This window comes from Aspergillus japonicus, assembly GCF_003184785.1.
Source record: "Aspergillus japonicus CBS 114.51 unplaced genomic scaffold BO86scaffold_7, whole genome shotgun sequence".
Taxonomy (NCBI): Eukaryota; Fungi; Ascomycota; class Eurotiomycetes; order Eurotiales; family Aspergillaceae; genus Aspergillus; species Aspergillus japonicus.
The window spans coordinates 40555-62563 of NW_020291644.1; the positions used below are offsets into that span (position 1 = coordinate 40555).

Genomic DNA, 22009 nt, shown 5'->3' on the forward strand with positions numbered 1-22009 from the left:
GTAACTTCATAAAGTCTCCTATTAAGTCTCCTCCCTACCTGAAGAAATCACCATTATCCTCTTCAACCTAAGTGCCTTGGGCCGACCATGGCTCCAGAATAGACTATCGCAGATCGTCGGTCAATAAAGCTCCCACCGCTCGACTCCCCGCGTATCAAGAACAATAACAATGAATTCACCAATTATCGGCGGCGGCTGATTTTCTCGGCTATTGGCCTATGGAACCTTAAACTGTTGAACCTGCTTATGTTCAAAAAGCACAATTACAGTACATACACCAGCCAGCAGTAACATCAAAGAACACATCGCACGGCAGTCCTGCATTATGATTATACAACACTTGGATATCGTTTGCAATCAACACAAAAACATAAAGAACATCCGCAGCCGAAGGGATTAACCATCGGCAGTAAAAGTCACAAAAAACTCGGCATTTTTTTTTCTCTTGTGTTCAAGTCCGTTTCCGATCCTCCAAGAACCACTCCATGACCGTGCGGAAGACTCCCTTGGCGCCGCTCTCAATCACATCTCCATGACACGGGATCAACCGATTAAAGTCCCACTTATCAATCCTCCGGATCGACTCCGTAAAGCCCTTGCGATCCGAGCTGGACAGCGCATACCAGACGAACCTCTTCTGCCAGGTGGCCGGCGCATTCGCAGTCAAGAGTGGACTGATGATCTTCGTCAAGATGCCCGAAGTGGCGCTTTCCCCGGTCTTCGAGTACTGCTCACGCGCAGGGAGATTGAAGAGCAAGTCGGCCTCGATGAGGGTGCGGGAGGGCTTGTGGAAGAACACCAGTTCCCGCGACTGGTGGGCGTGGACATATTCGGTCTCGAACTCGGCATCGAACTCCTCCGAGATCTTCTGCGTGCCGGCCAGTTCCTTGCGGAAGACGTGACGGAAGGGTGCGGGGTCTTTGGTCTTGGGGTTGGATTGGCGCTTCTCCCAGAGTCCCTCGGGGGCGATGATCTCGGCATCGGGGTATGCCTCCTTCCACGCAGTCAGGTGGATATGGTGCTCGAGGTCCAGAGCGGCGATGTACTTGACGTTGCCTCCGAGGCTGGTGACCGTTTCGCGAACCTCTTGGGTCAGATTGACCGGAGAGAACACGGCAACAGAGCCAGAGGCCATCTTGACTATATTTCAATCATACAGAGTCAGCACGAGCATTATGACGGGTTCCAGTCTCGAAGACCCTTGCAACATGAGAGGAATGCACACCTAAGGTACCGCGTCCTCCGAACTTCAAGTGACCGAACCGCGCAAACGGCAAGCTCATAGTGATCACATTGGAAGTCACATTGCGAATGACCATCACATCGGCCGGATTCTTTGGGAAAAGAGGAGCCATGCTGCAAGCTTTCGGGAGCGTTTCTGGTGAAGTGTAAAGTGCTTGTCAAAAGGGTTGGGAAGGTGTAGATCTCAACCAGAAGTGGTGTCTGGTCGCGTCAACTGCCACCTCAAGGAGAATAAATAGAGTAAGTTTTTACAGGCCTTTCGCACGATAGCATGAAAAGGGGTGGGCAGATCGTGAAAAGGGTTACAAGGAGGATGCCTGCCAACGCAGCTGCTAAAACTAGAACAGCTTTTCCTTTGATGCAACAGACGGGGCGCAAGCTCGTGATTGCAGTTGCCGTGACGTCATTGCCAGCATGGCCGCAATCAGCCAACTGCCACCACGGGCCGGGGCTAGACTCATTCAACTGCTAAACACTGACAGCCAGACTTATTGAATTCCAAATTATTGACAGCCAGCCTTTGTTTATTGCTAAACATTGGCAGCTGGATTTATTTGATTACCAAGACCCAACGGCTAGACTTATTTTATTACAAAACATTAACGGCTAGCTAGTTAGACTTGGTTAATTACTAAGCATTACCCATCAAACAGCTGCCAACCACACGGCATGATACTCGTTTGTTCGGCAAGGACCTGGCTGTGCAGTTGTAGGTGGAGATGTTGCTATTAAAGTTGATCTAGCTGCATTGTGTGTCGCGTCATTGGCGGTTTTCTACTAAGTATTTAGGGGCTCGACGTTTTATATTATAACGTCTGCCAATCACAATGCTCCTCTGGGTAACATTCTGTCTCCAATCACTCGGATTCGTAAAGCCCCTTTTAGAGACCGATGGTGAATATCTACATTGAATAAAAACCCCGAGAATGTACACAACATGACATTGAAATCGCGGCCAAATTTCCTTGCCAACAAATGGGTATCCTCATCTGCAAGTAACGCAACCTTACGCCTGATACATAGTTAAGAAAAAGTCATCACAGGCCAGTCGGCCCTAGGCGTTGAACCATGATCATCGCCAGGTCTGTGCCGTTGGCTGGGCTTCTTCAGCGCGATGAGGAATGATACATTCATCGATCCCATAGGCCTCGATCAGATCCTGCCAGGTCTCGAAATCCAGAGTGAAGATAGCCTGGTGCTTCTGGACTCCCTTCTTCAGAGCTTCGCTGGGCGCGTGAGGCTTCGCAGCGTCTAGAGCATGCAAGGTCAGCCGGGATCCACAGATGAGTAGGAGATGAACTTACGTAACGTGGGCAATCCTCTACTGTCCACCGAGATACCGATCAAGCCATCACGAACCAGGAAACTCACGTAGAACAGGTTCTCCACGCTCTGTCCAAAGGACCTCGGGTTGATGCAGAAGCGGAACAGCGGGACACCACCATCATCAGCTACATTGTTCTCCGCCATCACTTTCTGCAGCTGCTCATCGGAAGGCTCCGCTTGGAGCGCCGACAGCTGTCTTTCGACGGTATCTTGGCCATGGTTTTGTGTCTTCGCCAGTAGACCGTTGATACTGCCACACATTGTAGTCAGATTAGACGTCTCTTGCCTGTCAAGGTCTTTGTCTTGAAGATCCTGCGGTGCGACCGCCCGACTGGGGTCAATCCGTTCCCTGACCCTCCGAACGGCCTGCTGGCGGGTTCGTTTTTGCACCGAGAGCGGGCCCAGAAGGAACCCAGGGACCGACGGCCGGGCATTGCTGCAGAAGGACGCAGCCCGTCCGAGCCAGTCCCAGTTCAAGGCATCCCCATTATCTTCGCCGTCATCATCTGCTGGTCGGGCAGCGCGACGATGTTGTGTGCTACTGGGGACGGTGCTTTGGGAGTCTGCGGGGGCCTGGCGCATGAAAGTGATACACTTGGAGACAAATTCGTCGACGTCAATGCCTGCACTGGCGTCGCCCAGCACTAATTGTGCGGTCTTCTTGTATCCGAGGTCCGCCGCGCTGACCAATAGCCGAGAGTCGATGGTCGCATCCGAGGTTTGCTTGACGCCCTGAAACAACTCGTTGGCCTTTTCTATCGTGGACTTGATACCACTGTTTCCAGCCTGCATAAACTCACTGCGGGAGTCTGCAGCGGGGGAAAAGTTAGAGCAAAAGCAATGCCACATTGACGATGGAGGGGTAGCCCACCGTTGAGGTCCCGCGTCAGGTCTCTCAGGCCCTTTCTGATTCTCCGTCGTTCGGCTTCATCTTGATCCGGGTCATAATAGTCCTTATCGCGGGCTGGCTGTGATCGTGATCCTTGAGACTGGCTTCCCTGTGAGTTGGTGCCCCGCGTGGACAGCCGTTGTCGTTTCCTCGAGGCGCTGCTGGGCATGGCTTGGATTTGAACACGCTTGCTGTTACCAGCTGATGTTGGATGGTTTTCCTTATCGGAGGATGGCTCAGGTGGAACTGCCTGAATTGAGGGTCGGGTGTGAGAGGGACGTCGTGCCATCTCTTGGAGGGCAGAAGGTATGCGACAAACGAAGCGCGTGAGGGGAAGACAAAGAAACGCGAACAGCCGCCAAACAGCCTGCTGAGTCGTTGGTGGGAGGGAGAATCAGGGCGCAGGCACTGAGGAAAGAAAACAAAGGACTGGGATCGTCTGGGTTTTAGTTGGTGCCAGGAGAGATCGTAGCACCACCTTTCGTGTAGAGTCAACTATTTGGGCTTCGATAAACTCCTTCCGATGCAAACATTCTCAATAATCTCCCCGGATGTGCCTTATCTAAACCTTGAACTAATCCGTTGTGGTGCACGCGCCGAGCGCGTTAATCATGTGACCCCCGCGTCACTCCCGGCAAGCCCACAACCAACTGTGGGCCGTTCCAGCCTATCATCGCCTCATCTGGTCGGAGCTGCGGGAATCATGGATGTCTCCAACTGTCCAACAACTCAACCTCTCCCGATAAGTTGCCGCATACAGCACCATTCGCCATCGTCGTGAGATAGTGACAAGCTCACCATGAAGATTGCTGGCGGGTGAACTGACTCGATATTGTCTGGCTTCTGAGAACGCGAATCTCAGGATGGAGGCCTTTACCTTCGCCGTCTCCACCCAGGTGGACTTTCCCATCCACGTCAAGGTGTAAGTGGGCACTACCTGTCTGATACCTGGCCGCTGTGATCCGCTAATAAGTTCCAACTCCAAGTGGCTCTCTAGAAGGAAAGCAGAAGGAAATCCCGTTCTCCGTCCTCCTCCAACGGCCAGATCTCCGTCACCTTGGCTCTGCGCAAAACCCTCACTCGGATTTATTCGTCACCGTGCAATTATGGTCCGAATCCAAACCGCTAGGAGTACCCTTACAGACCCCATACAAGGCATTCAAATCCGCTAGATCATGGAACGAATGGCTGCAAATGCCCGTCTCGATCAAAGATGCTCCTCTGAAGAGTCAGCTAGCGATCACGGTCTGGGACTTATCACCGTTTGGCGGCGAGGGAGCTCATGGCCATTACGTACCCTTCGGTGGAACAACAATTTCACTCTTCGACGCGGACGGGAAGTTGAAGATGGGCAGGCAGAAATGCAAGATATACCGACATCGAGCTGCGGATGGATTCTCTTCAACTACCACCCCATCGACTCCACCACCCAAACGTCGGAAAGCGAACGCTCCTGACCCATTGGGTCCGTCTTTGGAAGAAATGGAGTTAGAAAGAGTCGAGGTGCTGATCAAGAAGCATGAGATGGGGGAGCTGCCGCGGATCGATTGGATGGACCAGATGGTCTTCCGACAACTGGAGAGATTGAAGCTCAATGCCGAGGAGGCTGCGAGGAAACGGGCCATACGCATGAAGGCCATCAAACACAAAAGCTCCGACGGCCGGATAGACGATGGCGACGATTCCGACGAAGATAAGGTGGACGATGAGAATTTCACCCTCTACGTCGAATTTCCCCGATTCGACCATCCCATCGTTTGGGCTGATCATGAGTACCCGGCGCCGCCAATCTCGACCTATCCCCAGAATGCGCCCATGAACACGAATACTCCGCTCAAGCCCCTTCCAGAGGTCCGATTCGGCCCCGGGATTGAGGGTGCCGACGGCAGTGGTGTGATCAGGATATACGACCCCGAAGTCGGGCAGACAGGAAACCCATGCGAGGACAAGCACCGAAGACTGATTCGGAGCACCCGCACGGGCATTATGGATCGGGATTTGAAGCCAAACCCTAAGATTCGCGATGAACTCAATGTGATTCTATCATACGAGCCCACCCAGGATTTAACAGCAGAGGAGAAAGATCTTGTGTGGCGTTTCAGATATTATCTAACGCGCGAGAAGAGGGCACTCACGAAGTTTGTCAAGTCTGTTAACTGGCGTGACGTCGGTGAAGCGCATCAGGCAGTGGAGATCCTACCCAAATGGACGGAAATCGACGTCGACGACGCACTCGAGCTACTGGGGCCGACTTTTGACAACGCCGCGGTTCGTTCATATGCCGTAGAGAGACTCCGCAAGTCTGACGACGAGGAGTTGCTGCTCTATCTGCTGCAACTCGTGCAGGCACTCAAATACGAGGAAAACCCCGAGGGCGCCGCAGGGGACGCCTCTCATGACTCGTCGCTAGCCAACTTCCTCGTCACGCGTGCCGCAAACAACTTCAAACTAGGCAGCTATCTACACTGGTACCTGATGGTCGAATGCGACGACACTGGGCCGGGTACATTGTCCGCGCAACGCAGACTGTTCGCGAGGGTGGAATACTACTTCATGACCGAATTGGAGCAGATACAACCAGAGCATCGCAAGACACTGCTACGGCAGGGCGAGCTCGTGGTCATACTCACAAAGATCGCGAAAGACGTCCGCTTCTCCCGCGATAACCGTATCCTCAAGATCGAGAAGCTGAAGAAATTCCTCAAAGACCCGAAGCACGAACTGCTCCAGATCGATCCACCACTGCCACTGCCCCTAGACCCGGAGGTTATGGTGACGGGCTGTCACCCGGACGAAGCCAACGTCTTCAAATCCTCCCTCTCGCCGCTCCAGATTGTCTTCAAGACCGCGGACGGCCGCAAATACCCTATATTGTTCAAGGTCGGCGACGACCTCCGACAAGACCAACTGGTCATCCAGATCATCATCCTCATGGACCGCCTCCTCCAAAAAGAGAACCTCGACCTCAAACTCACGCCCTACCGCATCCTAGCCACCAACGCCACCGCGGGCGCCGTACAGTTCATCCCCTCGGCCTCCCTATCAGCCATCTCGGCCAAATACAAATCCGTGCTCGCCTACCTGAAGGAGAACAATCCGGACGACACCGAGCCCCTCGGCGTCCGCAAGGAGACCATGGACACCTACATCAAGTCCTGCGCCGGATACTGCGTGATCACCTACCTCCTCGGCGTCGGCGACCGCCACCTGGAGAACCTGCTCCTCACCCCGGACGGCCACTTCTTCCACGCCGACTTCGGTTTCATCCTCGGCCGCGACCCCAAACCGTTCGCCCCGATGATGAAGCTCTGCAAGGAGATGGTCGAGGGCATGGGCGGCACCACCTCCCCCTTGTACCTCCAATTCAAGCAGTACTGCTTCACCGCCTACACCACGCTGCGCAAGTCCGCCAACCTGATCCTGAACCTGTTCAGTCTGATGGTCGACGCCAACATCCCGGACATCCGCGTCGAGCCCGACAAGGCCGTCCTCAAGGTCAAGGAGCGCTTCCACCTCGAGATGACCGAGGAAGAGGCCATCCGGCACTTCGAGCAGCTCATCGGGGACAGCGTGAACGCCATCTTCGGGGTGGTCATCGATCGGTTGCATGAGTTTGTGCAGGGGTGGAGGGCTTGATTCGGTCCCCCTTTGTCCAGTCATTTTGATGGGAATCTGTCTGTAGCGATTTTCTTTCTTTCTTTCTTTCTTTCTTTCTTTCTTTCTTTTTTTTTTCAAATGTGTTGTCATTCTGCGGGACTCTTAGAATAGGCATGTAGGAGTCAGGCGCTCTCCAGATGGGACGGACGGGTGCATATATTTCTCTCTTACTTTCCTTCCCGATTTTTCAAATGCCTCTACATAGACATGAAACAACGGGCGACCGATACCCTATGTTCAATTTCGCTTTTGCACGATTCTCATCGAGAGGCAAGAATACTGCCGGTCCCCATGGAGGAATCATAATCATACAGATAGACACAAATCTATTCACCTGGACATCGCTTTTCTTGCTATGTTTCCAACATCAACATGACTTCGTAGAACCTCGTGACCGTAAAAGCAACCCGGATAGGCAATCTATCATCGCTTTGAACACGTAACATCAATCCCCAATCTACTCTTCTAATATCCAGAAACCTCAACTCAAATCATCAACCCTGTCTCCGCCCCTTCCCCTCCTCCTCATCCGGCCGCCGCCCCCACCCCTCAAGCTCAAGCCACTCCCTTCCTTCCCCTTCCCCATCGAGCTCCCTCGGATCCAATTCCTCAAACTCCTCCTTCAAGTGCGACCGACTTCCCAGATCCCCGCCATCCTTGGCATACCGACTCCCCACAAACAGACCGCCACTATCGGAACTCACCCCGGAGGACCCCTGGCCCGCCTCAGTCCCAGCAGGTATGATGATCTCATCACCATTATCGGGTCCCGAAGACTCTTGTCCCGGGGCCCCGCCCTTCCTCTCCGCTTGCGCTTGCGCGTCGGTCTCGGCGTCTTCGTCGTCCTCCGGCGTCCCTTCCTTGCATGCCCACGCGTCCACGAAGCGAAGGACCTCGCGGGGCCACCACCGCTTCATGATCAGGAGGCGAAAGGGGACGAGCAGGACGATCAGCACGGGGAAGGCGGGGGCGCCGCGCGTGAGCGTGAGGATGAAGATGGCGACGGTGATGATGATTTGGAGGAGGGTGTAGAGGTGGATGGGGATATAGGAGGGGGTTTTTTCGGAATCTTCTTCTTGGATGGTTGGTTCCGGGTTATTGCTTGTTTGGGTGGAGGGGGTTGTGGCGAGGGAGGCGGGGAGCGGGGGAAGTTCGGAGGGTGGGGTAAGGAGGTAGAATGTTCGGTAAAGGATTGGGCTATTTGGTTAGGATTAGTGGGTTAACTGGGGGTCGGTCCAGGAAGTTGAGGGTTGGTGTAGACTTACTTCACGGAAAGACTTTGCTCACCCATGAACATGAACAGACCGGCTAGAACGCTGGTGGGGGTCAAACCAAGGACTTTCATGAAGGGAGGGCTGACGAAGAGGAGGATGGCGGCTGCGTGGAGAAAGGATGACCAGCGCTGCTCGTAGACGCGTTTGACCTCGTAGGTCTCAGTCTTCTCCTCGCCGTCGACGAGAATGGTGCGCTGCTCCTTTTCGGTATGCATGAGAGATTCGGAATGAAGAGGCGCTTGCGGGAGGAGGCCATTGGCTGGTGGAATCCCCAAGATCCCACAGAGAGCTGTGGTGGTACCCAGGAGGATGATGTCCCACGCGAAACCGCCGGGCTTGCGGGTCCCATAGCGGTCGATGGTGCAGATGATAGAACTGACTTCGTGGTCAAAGAAAAAGAGGATGGTGATGATGACCCCAGGGAGGATGGCGGCGAAGACCCATGTCACGGGTAGGTGCCAGAATTCGACGAAGAATTGGCTGCGATCTGGAGAGGTGGGCTTGAAGGAGGTGCTGACGGGAAGCGTCATCTTATCCAGATGAGCCAATTCGCCGATGTGGGGAAGTCCGATGAAGACAATTATGGAGATTGCAGCGGCATACTCGGTCAGACCCATGCGGATGTATCGGTGAAACAAGGGACGCCAGCTCTCTGCAGTCGACAGAAAGATTGCCAAGAGCATTGTCCCAACGGCACCAATGACGGCGTACAGAAAAGCTGCGAAGGAGAGACTGTCGTGGGCTCGTTCCAGCTCCTGGATTGCCTTATGGAAGTAGATAATGCTGTTGAGGAGGGAGAATATCTCCGTGGCGAATGTTGTGACATATCGCATTGTCCAATCATGTGCATTTATGATTGCCAGGACATAGTGTAGCCAGCCAGCATGTATTAGTGACCAGGCCATGAAAGGCAAGAAAGGTATCTGTTATACGGCCATTAGTCCTGGATCTTGCTGTATTTTGTACTAGTGGGCTGCGCACCTCAAAAACCTCATCGCAGAGTTTGTAAATATTCTCTGCTAGCACTGAAAAGGGCCCAGTGACCCCAAGGATAGTCAAGGGCTGGATGGAAAATCTATGAGCAACTGTAAGCCTGCGCCCCACGTAGGCAATGGTGTGTCTAGACGCACAAAGAAAAGATTATGCTACATAGCCCAGTACTGAATACCACCTCGATCGTTCCCCAATGCTGGCCAGTCAAGACGTAGAGATCGCTAGCAAAAGTGATCCCAGGGAGAAGATTAGTGAAGAAGACATAGACGGCACTGGCGAATATCAGCTGGTTGAAAATCTTCCAATCCGAGACATATCGCCGACGCAGGTTCAGGATATCTTGTTTGACTAAGCGAAAGGGACGCAGAGGACCACCACTAGCCACGGAGCCACGCAAGACCCGAATCGCTTTGGGGGTATGTTTAGATGGGGTGATTATGGAGTGGGCATCTTCATCGTGGCTATCATCGTCCTCATCCTCGCCCCGTTCCCGTCGCAATTCGCGGCTGCGCCGACGAGGACTACGCTTGGGCGATCCCCGCTGCTTGCGGGACCTCAGTCGCAAAGACGAGACCCGAGTAGACGGTGGACGAAAGGCAGAGATCAAAGTCATTTTGTGATCAATGACCCTGAGGGAGAAGTCTGTGCAGGGGTCCACGATAAGATGCGATTGTGGGGGAAATAATATGGTTCAGGTTGTTGCCCGCCTTGGCCGGGCTTGGTAGATGACGTATCATATCCCCGCGATAAATAGTCCTCGTGGGCGATAGACGGTACCAGAATGTGCTTGCACCACGGTTCTAATTTTGGCGCATTCCTGCTCGAAATCCGAGTCTAGCCTTCGACTCAGTCAAGATTGAGATTTGCATCTGTTCTGCGGCAATGAGCAGTGGTCGGTCCAGACCCGTCCAGACGGACAACCAGGTGTATGTACCAAGAGTTCTTCAAGACATATCAACTGATGCTGACGATCTCACGAATGACTTGATTAGACGCATATCAGATAGCATGTGCCACATAACAAAATGAGCTCCTCCTGGACGCCAACCATGGCTAGAACAAGCCATGAGCAGTTTGTTTCTCGCATCGCGAGGTCGGCTGAAGATATCCCGTTAGGGAAATCGTAACCATACCCACGCACACCGCCTGTCTGACCGCCCCCTCTCTCCGAACGAAATTGCCGCTCTTCCAAGAAAGCATTTGGAAACAAGCATCGCAATTCAGTTCATCCATACCTTGACCTCACTCATGTTTTTCTGATCATGAGCAAGATCAATCTCTATGTGAACTTACACAGTGAACAACTCAGCATCCACACATTAATGGACATACGATAATGGCCGCCACATTTGTTCCGCGCCAGGTGTTCCCCAACTATGCGTCGATCCCCCGGTCGTACTTCCTGGGCCACCATAGGGCGGGCTTGAGGAAGATGCAGAATATGCTCTCGTCTATCGACTATGTCATCGAGTGCCGGGACTACCGGGTGCCAGTCACCTCCATGAACCCCATGTTCGAGGAAGCGCTGGGGAAAACGAGACGACTGGTTGTATATACCAAGCGAGATTTAGGTGCAGAATCTGGGTCGACTGCGCAAAAAAAGGTTGGTGACATAGTCTCCAATTGCTCCTTTTCAGACTACCACTTGTGTGCGTGTGCCAAATGACTAATTCAATGTGTCAAATGTCCAGGCGGAGAAAACCATCCGGACCTTCAACAAGAACGGGGATTCGCTCTTCGTCAGCTCATCGTCTCGAATGGACGTCGGCACCATCCTGAAACACCTGCGTGACGATTCGGGGATTCCTGAGAGACTCGTCGGCACTCGAGTGATGGTGGTCGGTATGCCCAACGTGGGCAAGTCGACGTTGATCAATAACCTGCGCAATCAGGGTGTGGGAAAGGCCAAGGCCGTGCGGACGGGAGGCCAGCCGGGTATCACGCGAAAGATCGCTTCACCCGTGAAGATCATCGAACGCGAGAATGGCTCCCATGTCTACGTCCTGGACACGCCGGGTGTCTTCATGCCGTACGTGCCGGATGCGGAGAACATGCTGAAATTGGCACTCTGCGGCTGTGTCAAGGACTCGGTCATCGCGCCCGTCACGCTGGCCGACTATCTGCTGTACCATATCAACCTCAACGATGCTCAAGTATACCAGCGATGGTCATCTCCCACAAATGAGATCATGCCACTCCTGAATGACTTCGCCCGCCAGACAGGCCTGCTGGCCAAGGGCGGCATCCCCAACACGGAGCTTGCAGCCCTGCATTTCATCCAGAAATGGCGCGCTGGGGATATGGGCAGGTTCATCCTCGATGACCTGCAGGCCGAGGAGCAACGGCTGTTGGAAGGCAGAGAGCGGGACCCCATCATCAGTCGAACGCAGGCGCTGAAGGCGGACAAGCTGTCACGGAAGCAACCCAAGCTGTGAATAATCACATCTTGCACATAGACTAATATAGCTCGCAACCACCTGTTGTACAAAAGAACGAATCATGTTGGTATCATCAATATGCTTTTGCCTCCCTTAGGATGCATCGTAAACCTGCCAGCGGGGGGAGGGCAGCACCGCGTATGAAAATAACAAAAGTCAAGCAAAAATATGTAAGTAGCGGTGAGACAGCACAGCATATGGGTGAGATCGGAACCAGAACGCCATAGAAACAAAAATATGACAGTAAAAGAGAAACACCCCGAGAAGACCCAAGATGCCATCAGAAATAAACAGAGAAGATAAGCCACAAACTCCAGAGCACACAGATTCAGAATCCCAACCCCCCTCCCCTCAGGAGATCTTATCCAGCAGGCGTCGCCTCCTCCGGTCGACCAGCTCCTCCTGCACCTCCTCCAGACTGGGCAGCCTCCACTCGACCCCGTCCCCAGCATCGCCCGGCAACGGCTCCCAACCATCGTCACCATCGTCACCCTTCTTGCGCAGGCGCTCCACGGCCTCCTTCTCCTTCTGCTTCTCATACGCCAGCAGCGAGCCATCCTCCTCGTCCAGCCCGTACCCGAAATAGTTGGCATCGACCTTCTTCGTCGCGATGTCGCCGCCCCGACCCCCCTTGACGGTCTCCGCATCGTCCTCCTCAGCAGGCCGACCGCGGCGGGCCGCGGCCTCGAACATCTCCTTCACGCCGGGCAGCTCCCTGGCCCGCCCGAAGTACCGGTACCCTTTGCCGCCGCCGGGGATCTCGCGGCCGTCGTCGTCGAACACGCGGCCGGACCCCCGCATGTAGTTGGGCCCGCCCAGGTTGCGGATCTGCATCTCCCACGTCCACTTCTCCCGCATCAGCTTGTTGATCTCGTCGTTCAGGTCGCGGATCTGGTAGTCGCTCAGGCTGGGCTCCTGGATGCGCGACACCTTCCGCGAGATCTCCTTGAGCACCTGCCCGCGCCATTTCTCGCACATGGGGATCGAGTCGACCGAGGTGATCGCCTTGGGCCGGCGGGTGCGGCCGATGTCGATGATTCCGAGGTCCGCGGCCTGCTGGGCCCGGAACCGGAAGAGCATCGACTGAGCTTTTTCGCTGTTACGCGCCTGATGCAGAAAACGGGAGTGTGTTAGTCCATCGGATCATCGGTTTGGAAGGAGGGGCGGATAGGTAAGTTTGTAGTGGCCATTTTCTTCCAATGCAAGAGCCAACTGTGACGGGAATCGGAGCAGGTTAAGGTGGGTTGGGTGGGCAATGAAGAGCTTGTTTGTTTCGGCGGGGGATGCTATGCAGCCGGAGGGGACTGTCTCGCACGAAAGCAGGTGAGTAGATGATTCCTCCATCGAGAACTTACCATCTTGAAAAGCGACGCGGGCGGATCCCGTTCGAGGTGGGCGCTCGAGACAGAGAGGTTGAGGTGCAGAAGCAGAGAGGCTTGGAGACTGAACGTCCCAAGCTGGAGTGGATTCGCCCGCCGCCGCTCCAAGCGAGCGCCAAGTCTAGCCGCGCGGCTAAGAGAGCTCCGTCGGCTTGCAGCACCACGTTGGCTTGACCTTAATTTCTAGCTGGCACAAGCTGATGTTCTGTGTGGTCCAGGCATGGTCAAGCTAGTTGAAAGATCTACAACCCAGAATCCTTAATGGGCTTCTATATACTAAAACTCAAGAACGACGTCACCAAGTTCCAGCGGTAGTGGCGGCTACTGGCACTTAGTACAGCACCCGCACCGCATATATCCGTGGGCTGCTATGTAGGGCGAGCAAATGTACTGCAGATGTCCAAGAACATATGTAAAGTTGTAAACAATATGCAGCATCTCGAGCCTGTCTGTTGTTACGGGACACCAATAAATAGCATCGATGTAGTATACAGTCCCTTCATTGAGGAAGCCATGTACAATTACTGCGGTCTGCCTGGATGAATATAAAAGCAGTCGTTCAAGTATACAATCATGCGATAGGTAGGTTCCCATCAGAAGCCATCAAAAATTGCATCAGGGACCTGCATAGCGGTTCCTATGAAGATCAACAAAGTGCGCAGACACATCATATCAAATACCATGTAAAACCAAATCCATACGCCGCAAAATCCAATCACACTCCGTAGCCATGCAGGGCTTCAATCAAGTCATGTTCGTAAGTTGTCGCTCATGCCCTGGATGAAGTTTAGCGCCCGAGTCTCGAATTAGTAGGCAGATGTGTAGTAGAGTCATTCTGCCAGGTCGTCATAGTCTTACAAGAAGCCTTTCGTGTTGCTGGGCATCCGTTGTGGTATGTCGCCGGAGTTGTACACGCTGCTGCCCCGTCTGCTTCCAGCATCACTCCATGCGCCGATCCGTCCGATTGCGCTGCCCCTTTCAACGCGGAGCCCCCTCCAGCCCTCCAGTTCACGCTCCACCCGGAGCAGCTTCTCTCGCTCTTCCCGCAGTTCTCGTTCCGCTCGACGCGCCTGAAGCTGTGCCTCGGATTCACTTTGCTGCAGCTCCTCGATGTCGCGCAGGAGTCGGTCGATCTTTGTGCGTGTCTTGGTGACGTCATCGTTCAGCTGTGCATTCATTTTATCACGTCGCTCAATCTGGGACTGGAGATCCTTCACTGTTCGGTCAACGTTACGCAATGATCGTTGTTCAGAACTTTGCTTGGACTCCTGCTCCTCAAGGTGTGTTTCCAGCTATTTATCGGGACTGGTTAGTGATTCAAAGGGTCGTACCCCTGTATGCGGAAGGAATAGACCTACCTCCTTGATTCTCTTGTGCAGGAAGCGTACGTCCTGGCTGCCAGAAGAGTAGCTCTTGGTTTCCAGGTCGACGCAACGCAGCTGTGATTCCTTCAATTGCTTCTCGAGCGCAGCCTTATCTTTGAAGAGTTGGGCATTGTTCTCTCGCTCAGCAGTAACTTCCTTTTGCATTTCCATCACCAGAGCCTCCGCGCGCCGCATCTTGCCGACAGCAGCAGCAGAAACATCTTCTTGTTGAGCAAGTTTAGACTTCAGCTCTAGTAATTCACGGTCCATGCTTGCGGCATTGCGCATGGAGGGACTCTCTCCCTTGACGAGGTCTTCCAGTCTTGCACCGGCTTCAGCCAAGCGCGTTTCCAGAGTTTTCTTCTCTGTAAGTAGCATGTCGCGCTCTGCGGTCACGTCATCAACCGAAGTACGCAGGGTTCGGACTTGTGATAGCAATGACACGACCTTGCTCTGAGCCTCGTTGTGCGCAGATACCGCCTCATCACGAGAGGTCGTCACATCTTGTAGCATAATGTCCATGCGGGCCTTCTCCTTCGCCCAGGTTGAGCTGTTCAGAACCTCGTTGTCCCACTTACTGCGGAGATCTTCGAGCTCCTCGCGCAGGCGGGCATTTTCACCGCGAACGTTCAGCACCTTCTCACGCTCCAGCTCAAGTTCATTGTTGAGGGTTGAGAATTCGCGCTGATACTTCTGTCTGGTCTGCTCCATAGATGTTTCCTTGTCCTCAATGTCAATCGCACGCTGGTTTCTGTAATCCTCAAGCTCGTTTTGAAGACGCTGCTTAGCCTGGAGGGCAGCTTGTAGCTCTGCCGCCTGATCCTCCATTCGCGCTTCGAGAGATTGTGTTTGGCGTTGCAGGTCTTCGACAAGAGCATCCATCTGTTTCCGCTCGGCCATGATCTGAGCGCAAGTATCCTCGGCCTCCTGGGCTTGGGTCTTAGCAAACTGCTCAGCCCGAGTGGCTTTGAGGACAGTGATCTCTGCCTGCTCAAGCTTGTTGAAATATTCATCCGCTCGGGACTTGTAGAGACTCAAACTCGACGCAAGATCAGCGGACTTTGAGGTCTCCGCATCAAGCCTGATCTGAAGATCAGAGAACTCTTCGAGAAGTTGGTTACGGCTAATGGCATCCTGATCCCGTGCATCTTGCACCTCTTGGAACTCGGACCGGGTGTCACGTAGCTCTACCTCCAACGTGGCCTTGGCACGCTTGAGTCTCTCCAGTTGAGCCTTGGAGTCACCGAACTCCGCCATGGTTTCCTTGTGTACCTGAAGCAATGCTCTCCTCGACTGCTCTTGCGAGTTGATCAGATCGTAGAGCTCTTCGTGGGACTTGGCTTGGATGTCTCGGAGCGAGAGCTCTCCTGTATGGATGCTCTTCTCCATTGCAGAGAGCTTCCTTGTTGAATCATCAAGCTGCTCATGCAAACGGCCATTTTCACGCTCGAGCAACTGCATTCGGCGTACAGAGTCATCCTGCCAAATATCGCGGGCTGGGGATGCTTGAGAAAGCTGATTCTGGAGATGCTTGTTTTGCATTTCGCTTATCTGAAGCTTGTTTTGAAGCTCCTCGATTTCCGCCGCCATGTCCATCCGCTTCTGGTAGCCTACGGTGTCCACGGTCCTATCGGAGCGAGCGGAGTCTGCCATTTCGTTGAAGTTCAGTTTCCGGTTGGGAGTCGTGGGCGTGCCAAACTTCTTTGCAATGTTGTCGGAGTTCTTCCGGAGATGAGTTGGTGTACGATTTCCGGCAACCTGGTTCTGGTCGATCTCCTCAAGTAACGCCCGTTTCGAGGAGGCATATCGCGCATCGAGCTCCTTCATCTCATCGCCATGACGACGGCGCATTTCCGCCAATTGACTCTCGGCCCGGCTATATTTCTCCTCGGTCACCTGCAGCCTGCTCCTAGTGGCTTCAAGCAATTGGGCTAGGTCGATCTTTTTGGAGAGGTCAGGCTGTACCTTCTCCCACGTTGAATCCGAAGGATCCGCCTCGGGTTCCACGACCTTGTGCAGCAGCATCAGCTGACGATGCAAATCTTCGATCTCCTTATTTGCACCATCAAGAGAGTTCTGGAGTTGACGTGTGTTAGTCTGTGCCTGCGTGCGGAGTTGTCTTTCCGTTTCCAGGTTTCTGTTGGCTTCCGCGAGCTGAATTCCTGCCGTAGACGCGGCCTTCTCAGCGTTACGGCTGGCTTTATGCTCTCTATTGACTTCGTGATTCAAATCCTCCAAGCTGAGAGAAAGCTTCTCCTTCTGTTTCTCTAGCGAGGTGATTGAGACGTGGAGGTCGCCAAGCTGACGGGTAAGCTTCTTATTGTCTTCTTCCAACTTAGCCTTCTCCTTTTGAAGGTTGGTGACACGAAGCCGTTGGTTGTCACTTGCTCTTGAGGTTGACCTGGCTATGTCAAGATTCTTTTGCTGGATCTTGGTAAGGAGAGCACGGTTATCATTCTCTGACGCTGTAAGTCTGCCCTTCAAGGTTACCAATTCTCGTTCGAGACGTTCCTTGGCTTGGTCATGGCGAATGCGGAAGTTGTCAGACTCAGCAATGGCGTTCATCAGCTCTTGTTCTCTGACGGCAAGTCGGGATCTTTCGGCCTCGAGCTCCTCTAATTGGTGAGACCGAGTATCGAGGTCTTTCTGGACACTCTGCAGACGTTCGGTAGCCTGCTTCATAATGTTGCGCTCAATGTCAGCTTCCGCATCCAATCGAGCAGTTTCAACCTTGGTAAAGCGGTCCCGAAGCTGGATCAGCTCAGCCTGCAGCTCCTTCCGCGACTCTTCAGCAGCAACGCGGGCCTCAGTGGCGCGACGCAGAGTGTCTTGCTGGATGTACATCTCTTTCTCAATGATGATCTTGGACTCATTGAGTGCAGTGTACTTGTCTTTCAATTCTGCCAGGTTGTGCTCGGCGAGCATTTGGACATCATCCCGGGACTGCCTTTCCCGGCTCAGATCTGCCTGCGCCTTGAACAGTTGGGCCTTAAGCTCCTGGATCTGCTGTTCAAGGAGTTTCCGACTCTCACCGGCTTCGGCGTCTTCAGAGATCTTTTCCTCTAACAGCTTCTTGACATCAGCTGCTTCACGCTCAAGTTGAACCTTCTCGGACACCATAGCATCACTTTCAGCTTGGAGCTCGCGCAGTCGTCGTTGCATATTATCATGGCGGGTTGAAAGCGTGGCCTTCTCGGATTCTAACTGGCGCTTCTCATCTTCGTGCTTCTTCGCATCGTTACGAAGAACTGCCATCTCGCTCTCTTTCCGACGAAGCATCTCTTCATACCCCGTTGAAGTTGACGACAGCTCGGATATCTGCTGTCGAATAGTGCGATTTTCTTCAACGAGCTCCTTAATGTGTTTCTTGGACTGATCCAATTCCTTTGAGGTCTTTGCATGTTTGATCTCCAGGTCTTGATCTGTCTTCAGCAGCTTCGCCTCCAGATCTTGAAGCTTGCGTTCTTTGAGGCTGAGATGGCTCTGGAGCATTTTGATCTCTTGGCCCAATTCCTGGACTTGGACGTCTTTTTCTGAAGAGATTCTTGTCGCCTCGGCCAACTCGCCTTCAATCTCTTCAAGTCGAGCCTGCATCTCTCGCTTCTCGTTCTCGAAACGCTGGATGATTTCGCCTGCTTGTTCAAGCTGGGTAATCCGCAGCTCAAGCTCGTCGTCTGTCTTTTTCTTCGCTGCGATGAGATCATCCAGTTGATCCTCGAGACTCTCCTGATCGGCTATGGCACCAGCCAGCTTCTCACTTAGTTCCACTTCCCGAAGCTGAAGTCTCTTGAAGATCTCCTCCTTGTCGAGAGCCAGAGCGCGTTCACTCTCCAAAGTTTGTTGGATTTTCTGGATTTCGATCTCTGTCCGCCGCCTTTCCTCCTCGAGCTTGTGCCGGTTCGCCAGATCTTGGTTCATCTTCAGTTCCAGCTCCTTAATCTTCTCATCTCGCTTCTTGACTTCGCTGGCCGTCCGTGTCTCACCCAGGAGAGGCTTCATCCTTGAGAACAATCTCCACCAAGGATTAGCCTTCATATCCAGATAAACTCGGAAATTCTGCTGGATGATTCGGGTGGCCTCGGCTCTGTAAAGACGTTTGTTTGAGATTCGCCGTTGCACAAAGCCTCGAGCAACAGACTGAAAGCGAGTCATGATGGTGCGGATAAGCTGGTCTCGTTTCTCTTCTAATTCAGCCAGAACACCAGCTCGGAAGAAGACTTTTGTGCGACCGACTCGGTACCATGTAGGGTCCATCTCAAGCTTCTGTAGCATTATATGAGCGGCATTCTGACCATCCAGGTAGCCCTTCGGCATCTTCTGGCAGAGCACCTCATATCGTTGACGAAACTCGGCAAAGGTTAGTCTGTTAGGGAAGCCTGTGCGCGCAATTCTGATGCCCTCCAGTACACCATTACATCGCAATTGATCGAGGACAAGAGGGGCATTCAGCATCTTAGGACGCTTTTTGTGGTTGGGAATGATACATCGGACGAAATGGGGATGAGTAGAGTTCAGTTGCTGCATCAACTTGGCCAATTGCTCCTTGTGCCGCTGGGCGACAGTGCGGAAAAGTCCCTTCTTCACACGGCTCTTTGGGTAATCGCTATCATCGTCAAGGTCACCACAATCAGAGAAGAGGTTCGCAACATGCGGCTCCTCCGAGTGAGCGAGGAGACGAGTTATATTGTCGTTAAGCGGATCCTTGTTCTTCTCGAGCCAGCCATCAGTGTCGTATTCCACCTCAGCCGCGTAATGTGTGAGCACAAATCCCTGGCTCAGACGGGAGGCGCGATACTTGGCAGATTTGCGATCCCAAAGCGAGTGTAGCTTTTCAGTGAAGGTTTTGTCAGTGGCCTTTGGCATGACGCAGTCTTCATCCAAGCAAGAGAATATACCGATGGGGTTGGTCAATTCAATCAAGTCGATTGTTGGCTGCAGGTCTTTCCCGAAGTCAATAAATTGCCACTCGATCTGCTCTCTTGCGTATTCTTCCTGCTCTAGGACGAACATATGGTGGTTGAAGAACTGTTGAAGTTTTTCATTGGTGTAATTGATACACAATTGCTCGAAACTGTTGTTCTCGAAAATCTCGAAACCAGCAATATCAAGAACACCAATGAAGTAACTGTCATCACCGGTGACGGTGCTACGGTCGAGTTGGCCGTTGATGCGGTCAACAAGGTTACCAAAGCCACGCTCATAGATACCCTTCGCCAGGGCATCGAGAGCAAGCCGGACCTGCTCCGGAGTCTGGACCTTCTCCACCCATTCACGTCCCGCCTTAACTCTCGGATGTAGCAACCCTTTGACAAAAGGCTCCGGTGCGATGCCAAGCAAATGGCAGGCTCTTTCTATACTGTTCAATGAGTCGGGTGCCAGGGCAGCTTGATCGGCCCGCAAGCTTGCCTTCACAATTGTGACGTTTCCCAGGTGAAGAACAGCAGCGATCGTGCGCAAGATGCACATCTGATCTTCATCTGAAAAGTTCATCACGTGGAACGCTTCGACCAACAGATTCCACTCCTCCTCATCGGAGACCCCTGCAATCGTCTCGTTACCATCTCTGGTGTACGCAAAATCTTGGATCTGCAAGTCCGACAAGAGCAACGACTCTTTCAACTTCTGGTCTGCGCCTTTCAGAAGCTGGTAGAAGATGTGATAATTTCTCTCGTTTGCATTTGGCTTCACAACGCGAGACTTCTCAAGGAGGTACCAATTGATGGACGCGCCTGATATCTGGCCCGCTCGAGAGAACTCAATCCTGATGAACTTGCCGAAACGGGAGGAGTTGTTGTTTCGAACAGTTTGCGCGTTACCAAATGCTTCGAGAATCGGATTAGCGCGAAGAATTTGCTGTGACAATGTCGACAAGTGCTTATTTCCTGACCGAGCGTAGGGCGTATCCGTAGTTGCAACAGCTGCAAGATACTGGATAACCTTCTTGGTGTTCTCAGTCTTACCTGCGCCTGACTCTCCTCTTGACATCGTCGTCAGCTCTAACTTCAGCCAGGTTCCCTGACCATCATTGGAATTGAACTTACGTGACCAGAATGCTCTGGTTCTCTCCTTCCTCCACCAAATTGCGAAATGCTTCGTCCGCCATAGCAAATATGTGGGGGCGGTTTTCATCCCGATTTCGTCCTTTGTACATCTTGACATATTCGTTGGAGTAAATTGGCAGAGGACAGTATGGGTTGATGGTGACAAGGAATAGACCCGAATATGTCTAACAAATGATAAGTTAGATTCAATGGGCATGGAATCCGGGATCTCATAGAGCTACTCACATATATGAGATCGGCTTGGTATCGGGTATGCAGGTTGTGAACCACGGAGGCCTCGTTTAGATGCGTCAATTCGGCCATATCATCAGCCTTGTCGAACTTCGCCGGGTTGACCTTGTCCACTTGGTCGACTTCGACCTCTCGTTGCTGTGAAAGTCAGATAATGCGTCGAGGGTCCGTCATACAAAGCAAATTACCTCTCCATCGTCGGTCTGAACTAGCAGCCGACCACCTTCACCTTCCTCCAGCACCAGTCCCCGTACGAATGCCTTCTCAGGGTCGCGTAGCCAGACATATTTGTTCCCAGAGAAGTCATTGTCGCCTTCCAGACCCCGGATCTGATCGGCTCCGCGCCGGAGCTCTTCTGTCTTTATGAACTCCGGCGCAAAGGTCCCAGATGCAGCATCATTCCTCAACGAGCCCGATCTCTGGCGAATTCCGGGTCGAGGTACTAGAGAAACAGATGCTTGCGAGACTGACGAAGCATTTCGGAAATGCCCTCGTGCCTCTTGAAATTTACTGGGCGATGTAACGACAGCAGACTTGGGGCGCAGCCCTCTTGCCTGCTGGCTGGGAGAGGAAGACGGTGATGGCGTGGCGCGACTGAAAGGATTGACTCGTTTGGGAGAGCCATTGGATTGAGAGGGAAGCATGTCGTCGTTAATTCAACAATGAAACATTATTCAACAAGAGGGTCGTGTAGTCATAACAATAGCAATAGGACGATATGAAGACGAGGAAAGCCCAGAGAAAGAGCTGTCTAGTAGCCTCTTAGCGAAGCATGCAGGCCGAATTGGAAGAAGGGTAGCAGAAGAGGGGAGTCAAGGTGGGAACCTTGAAATTGAAAAGGTGGGAGTGGGAGAAATGGGAAAGGGAAAGGGAAATGTAAGATTAGATCGAGAGAAACAAGGAGTGGAGAGTGTAAGGTAGTAAGTTAGGTAGACTTGGAGCGTCACCACCAGCCAGCGTCGTCACTGACTGACTGACCAGCTCCACCCTCTCTCTCTCTCTCTCTCCGTCTGTTTGTTTATGTCCCTCGTTCCTCGTTCCCGCGGGTGCAGATCGGCTGCTAGTCTAGTCCGCATCGGTTGTGCATCCGTCACGCCACGTGACCCAAGATCTTTTTTCGGGAGAGTCTGAACTCTGAAGGTCTGGAGCGAGAC

General features: G+C 53.0%; 6 protein-coding genes across 6 annotated transcripts; 2 read left to right on the forward strand and 4 right to left on the reverse strand.

Moving 5' to 3' along the window:
* Positions 1-451: 451 nt before the first annotated feature.
* BO86DRAFT_416367 (putative nuclear protein Qri2/Nse4) lies at positions 452-3746 on the reverse strand (the record flags this gene model as incomplete). Its single annotated transcript, XM_025674968.1, has 4 exons — positions 452-1140; positions 2371-2493; positions 2547-3377; positions 3440-3746. 4 exons carry the CDS (start codon positions 3744-3746, stop codon positions 452-454), a joined length of 1950 nt encoding a protein of 649 aa, XP_025530753.1.
* A 709-nt stretch (positions 3747-4455) lies between these two features.
* BO86DRAFT_386439 (phosphatidylinositol 3-kinase VPS34) lies at positions 4456-7265 on the forward strand. Its single transcript, XM_025671330.1, has one exon. It carries the CDS (start codon positions 4940-4942, stop codon positions 7091-7093), a length of 2154 nt encoding a protein of 717 aa, XP_025530754.1. The 5' UTR covers positions 4456-4939; the 3' UTR covers positions 7094-7265.
* A 343-nt stretch (positions 7266-7608) lies between these two features.
* On the reverse strand, positions 7609-10460 carry BO86DRAFT_445940 (uncharacterized protein; the record flags this gene model as incomplete). Its single annotated transcript, XM_025676483.1, has 4 exons — positions 9519-10460; positions 9370-9463; positions 8380-9311; positions 7609-8311 (listed from the first exon to the last, which is right to left on the reverse strand). Exons 1-4 carry the CDS (start codon positions 9992-9994, stop codon positions 7609-7611), a joined length of 2205 nt encoding a protein of 734 aa, XP_025530755.1. The 5' UTR covers positions 9995-10460.
* On the forward strand, positions 10267-11816 carry BO86DRAFT_407303 (putative GTPase MTG1; the record flags this gene model as incomplete). Its single annotated transcript, XM_025674256.1, has 3 exons — positions 10267-10307; positions 10374-10984; positions 11073-11816. Exons 2-3 carry the CDS (start codon positions 10718-10720, stop codon positions 11814-11816), a joined length of 1011 nt encoding a protein of 336 aa, XP_025530756.1. The 5' UTR covers positions 10267-10307; positions 10374-10717.
* Positions 11817-12170: 354 nt separating this feature from the next.
* Positions 12171-13177, reverse strand: BO86DRAFT_376500 (pre-mRNA-splicing factor ISY1; the record flags this gene model as incomplete). The annotated part of the gene is made up of 2 exons (XM_025670537.1): positions 12171-12926; positions 13175-13177. The coding sequence occupies 2 exons, from the start codon at positions 13175-13177 to the stop codon at positions 12171-12173; spliced, it is 759 nt and encodes a 252-aa protein (XP_025530757.1).
* Positions 13178-20604: 7427 nt separating this feature from the next.
* On the reverse strand, positions 20605-21618 carry BO86DRAFT_208626 (type II myosin). The gene is made up of 2 exons (XM_025666808.1): positions 21044-21618; positions 20605-20993 (listed from the first exon to the last, which is right to left on the reverse strand). The coding sequence occupies exons 1-2, from the start codon at positions 21497-21499 to the stop codon at positions 20688-20690; spliced, it is 762 nt and encodes a 253-aa protein (XP_025530758.1). The 5' UTR covers positions 21500-21618; the 3' UTR covers positions 20605-20687.
* Between the last annotated feature and the right edge of the window lie 391 nt (positions 21619-22009).

Bases quoted from the DNA above. Each gene is read 5' to 3' on its own strand.
- BO86DRAFT_386439 (XM_025671330.1), top strand. From the start codon at position 4,940: ATGGAGTTAGAAAGAGTCGAGGTGCTGATCAAGAAGCATGAGATGGGG.
- BO86DRAFT_208626 (XM_025666808.1), bottom strand. From the start codon at position 21,499: ATGCTTCCCTCTCAATCCAATGGCTCTCCCAAACGAGTCAATCCTTTC. The intron at 20,994-21,043 runs GTAATTTGCTTT...TGACTTTCACAG, and splicing joins TTCAGACCGACGATGGAGAG to CAACGAGAGGTCGAAGTCGA.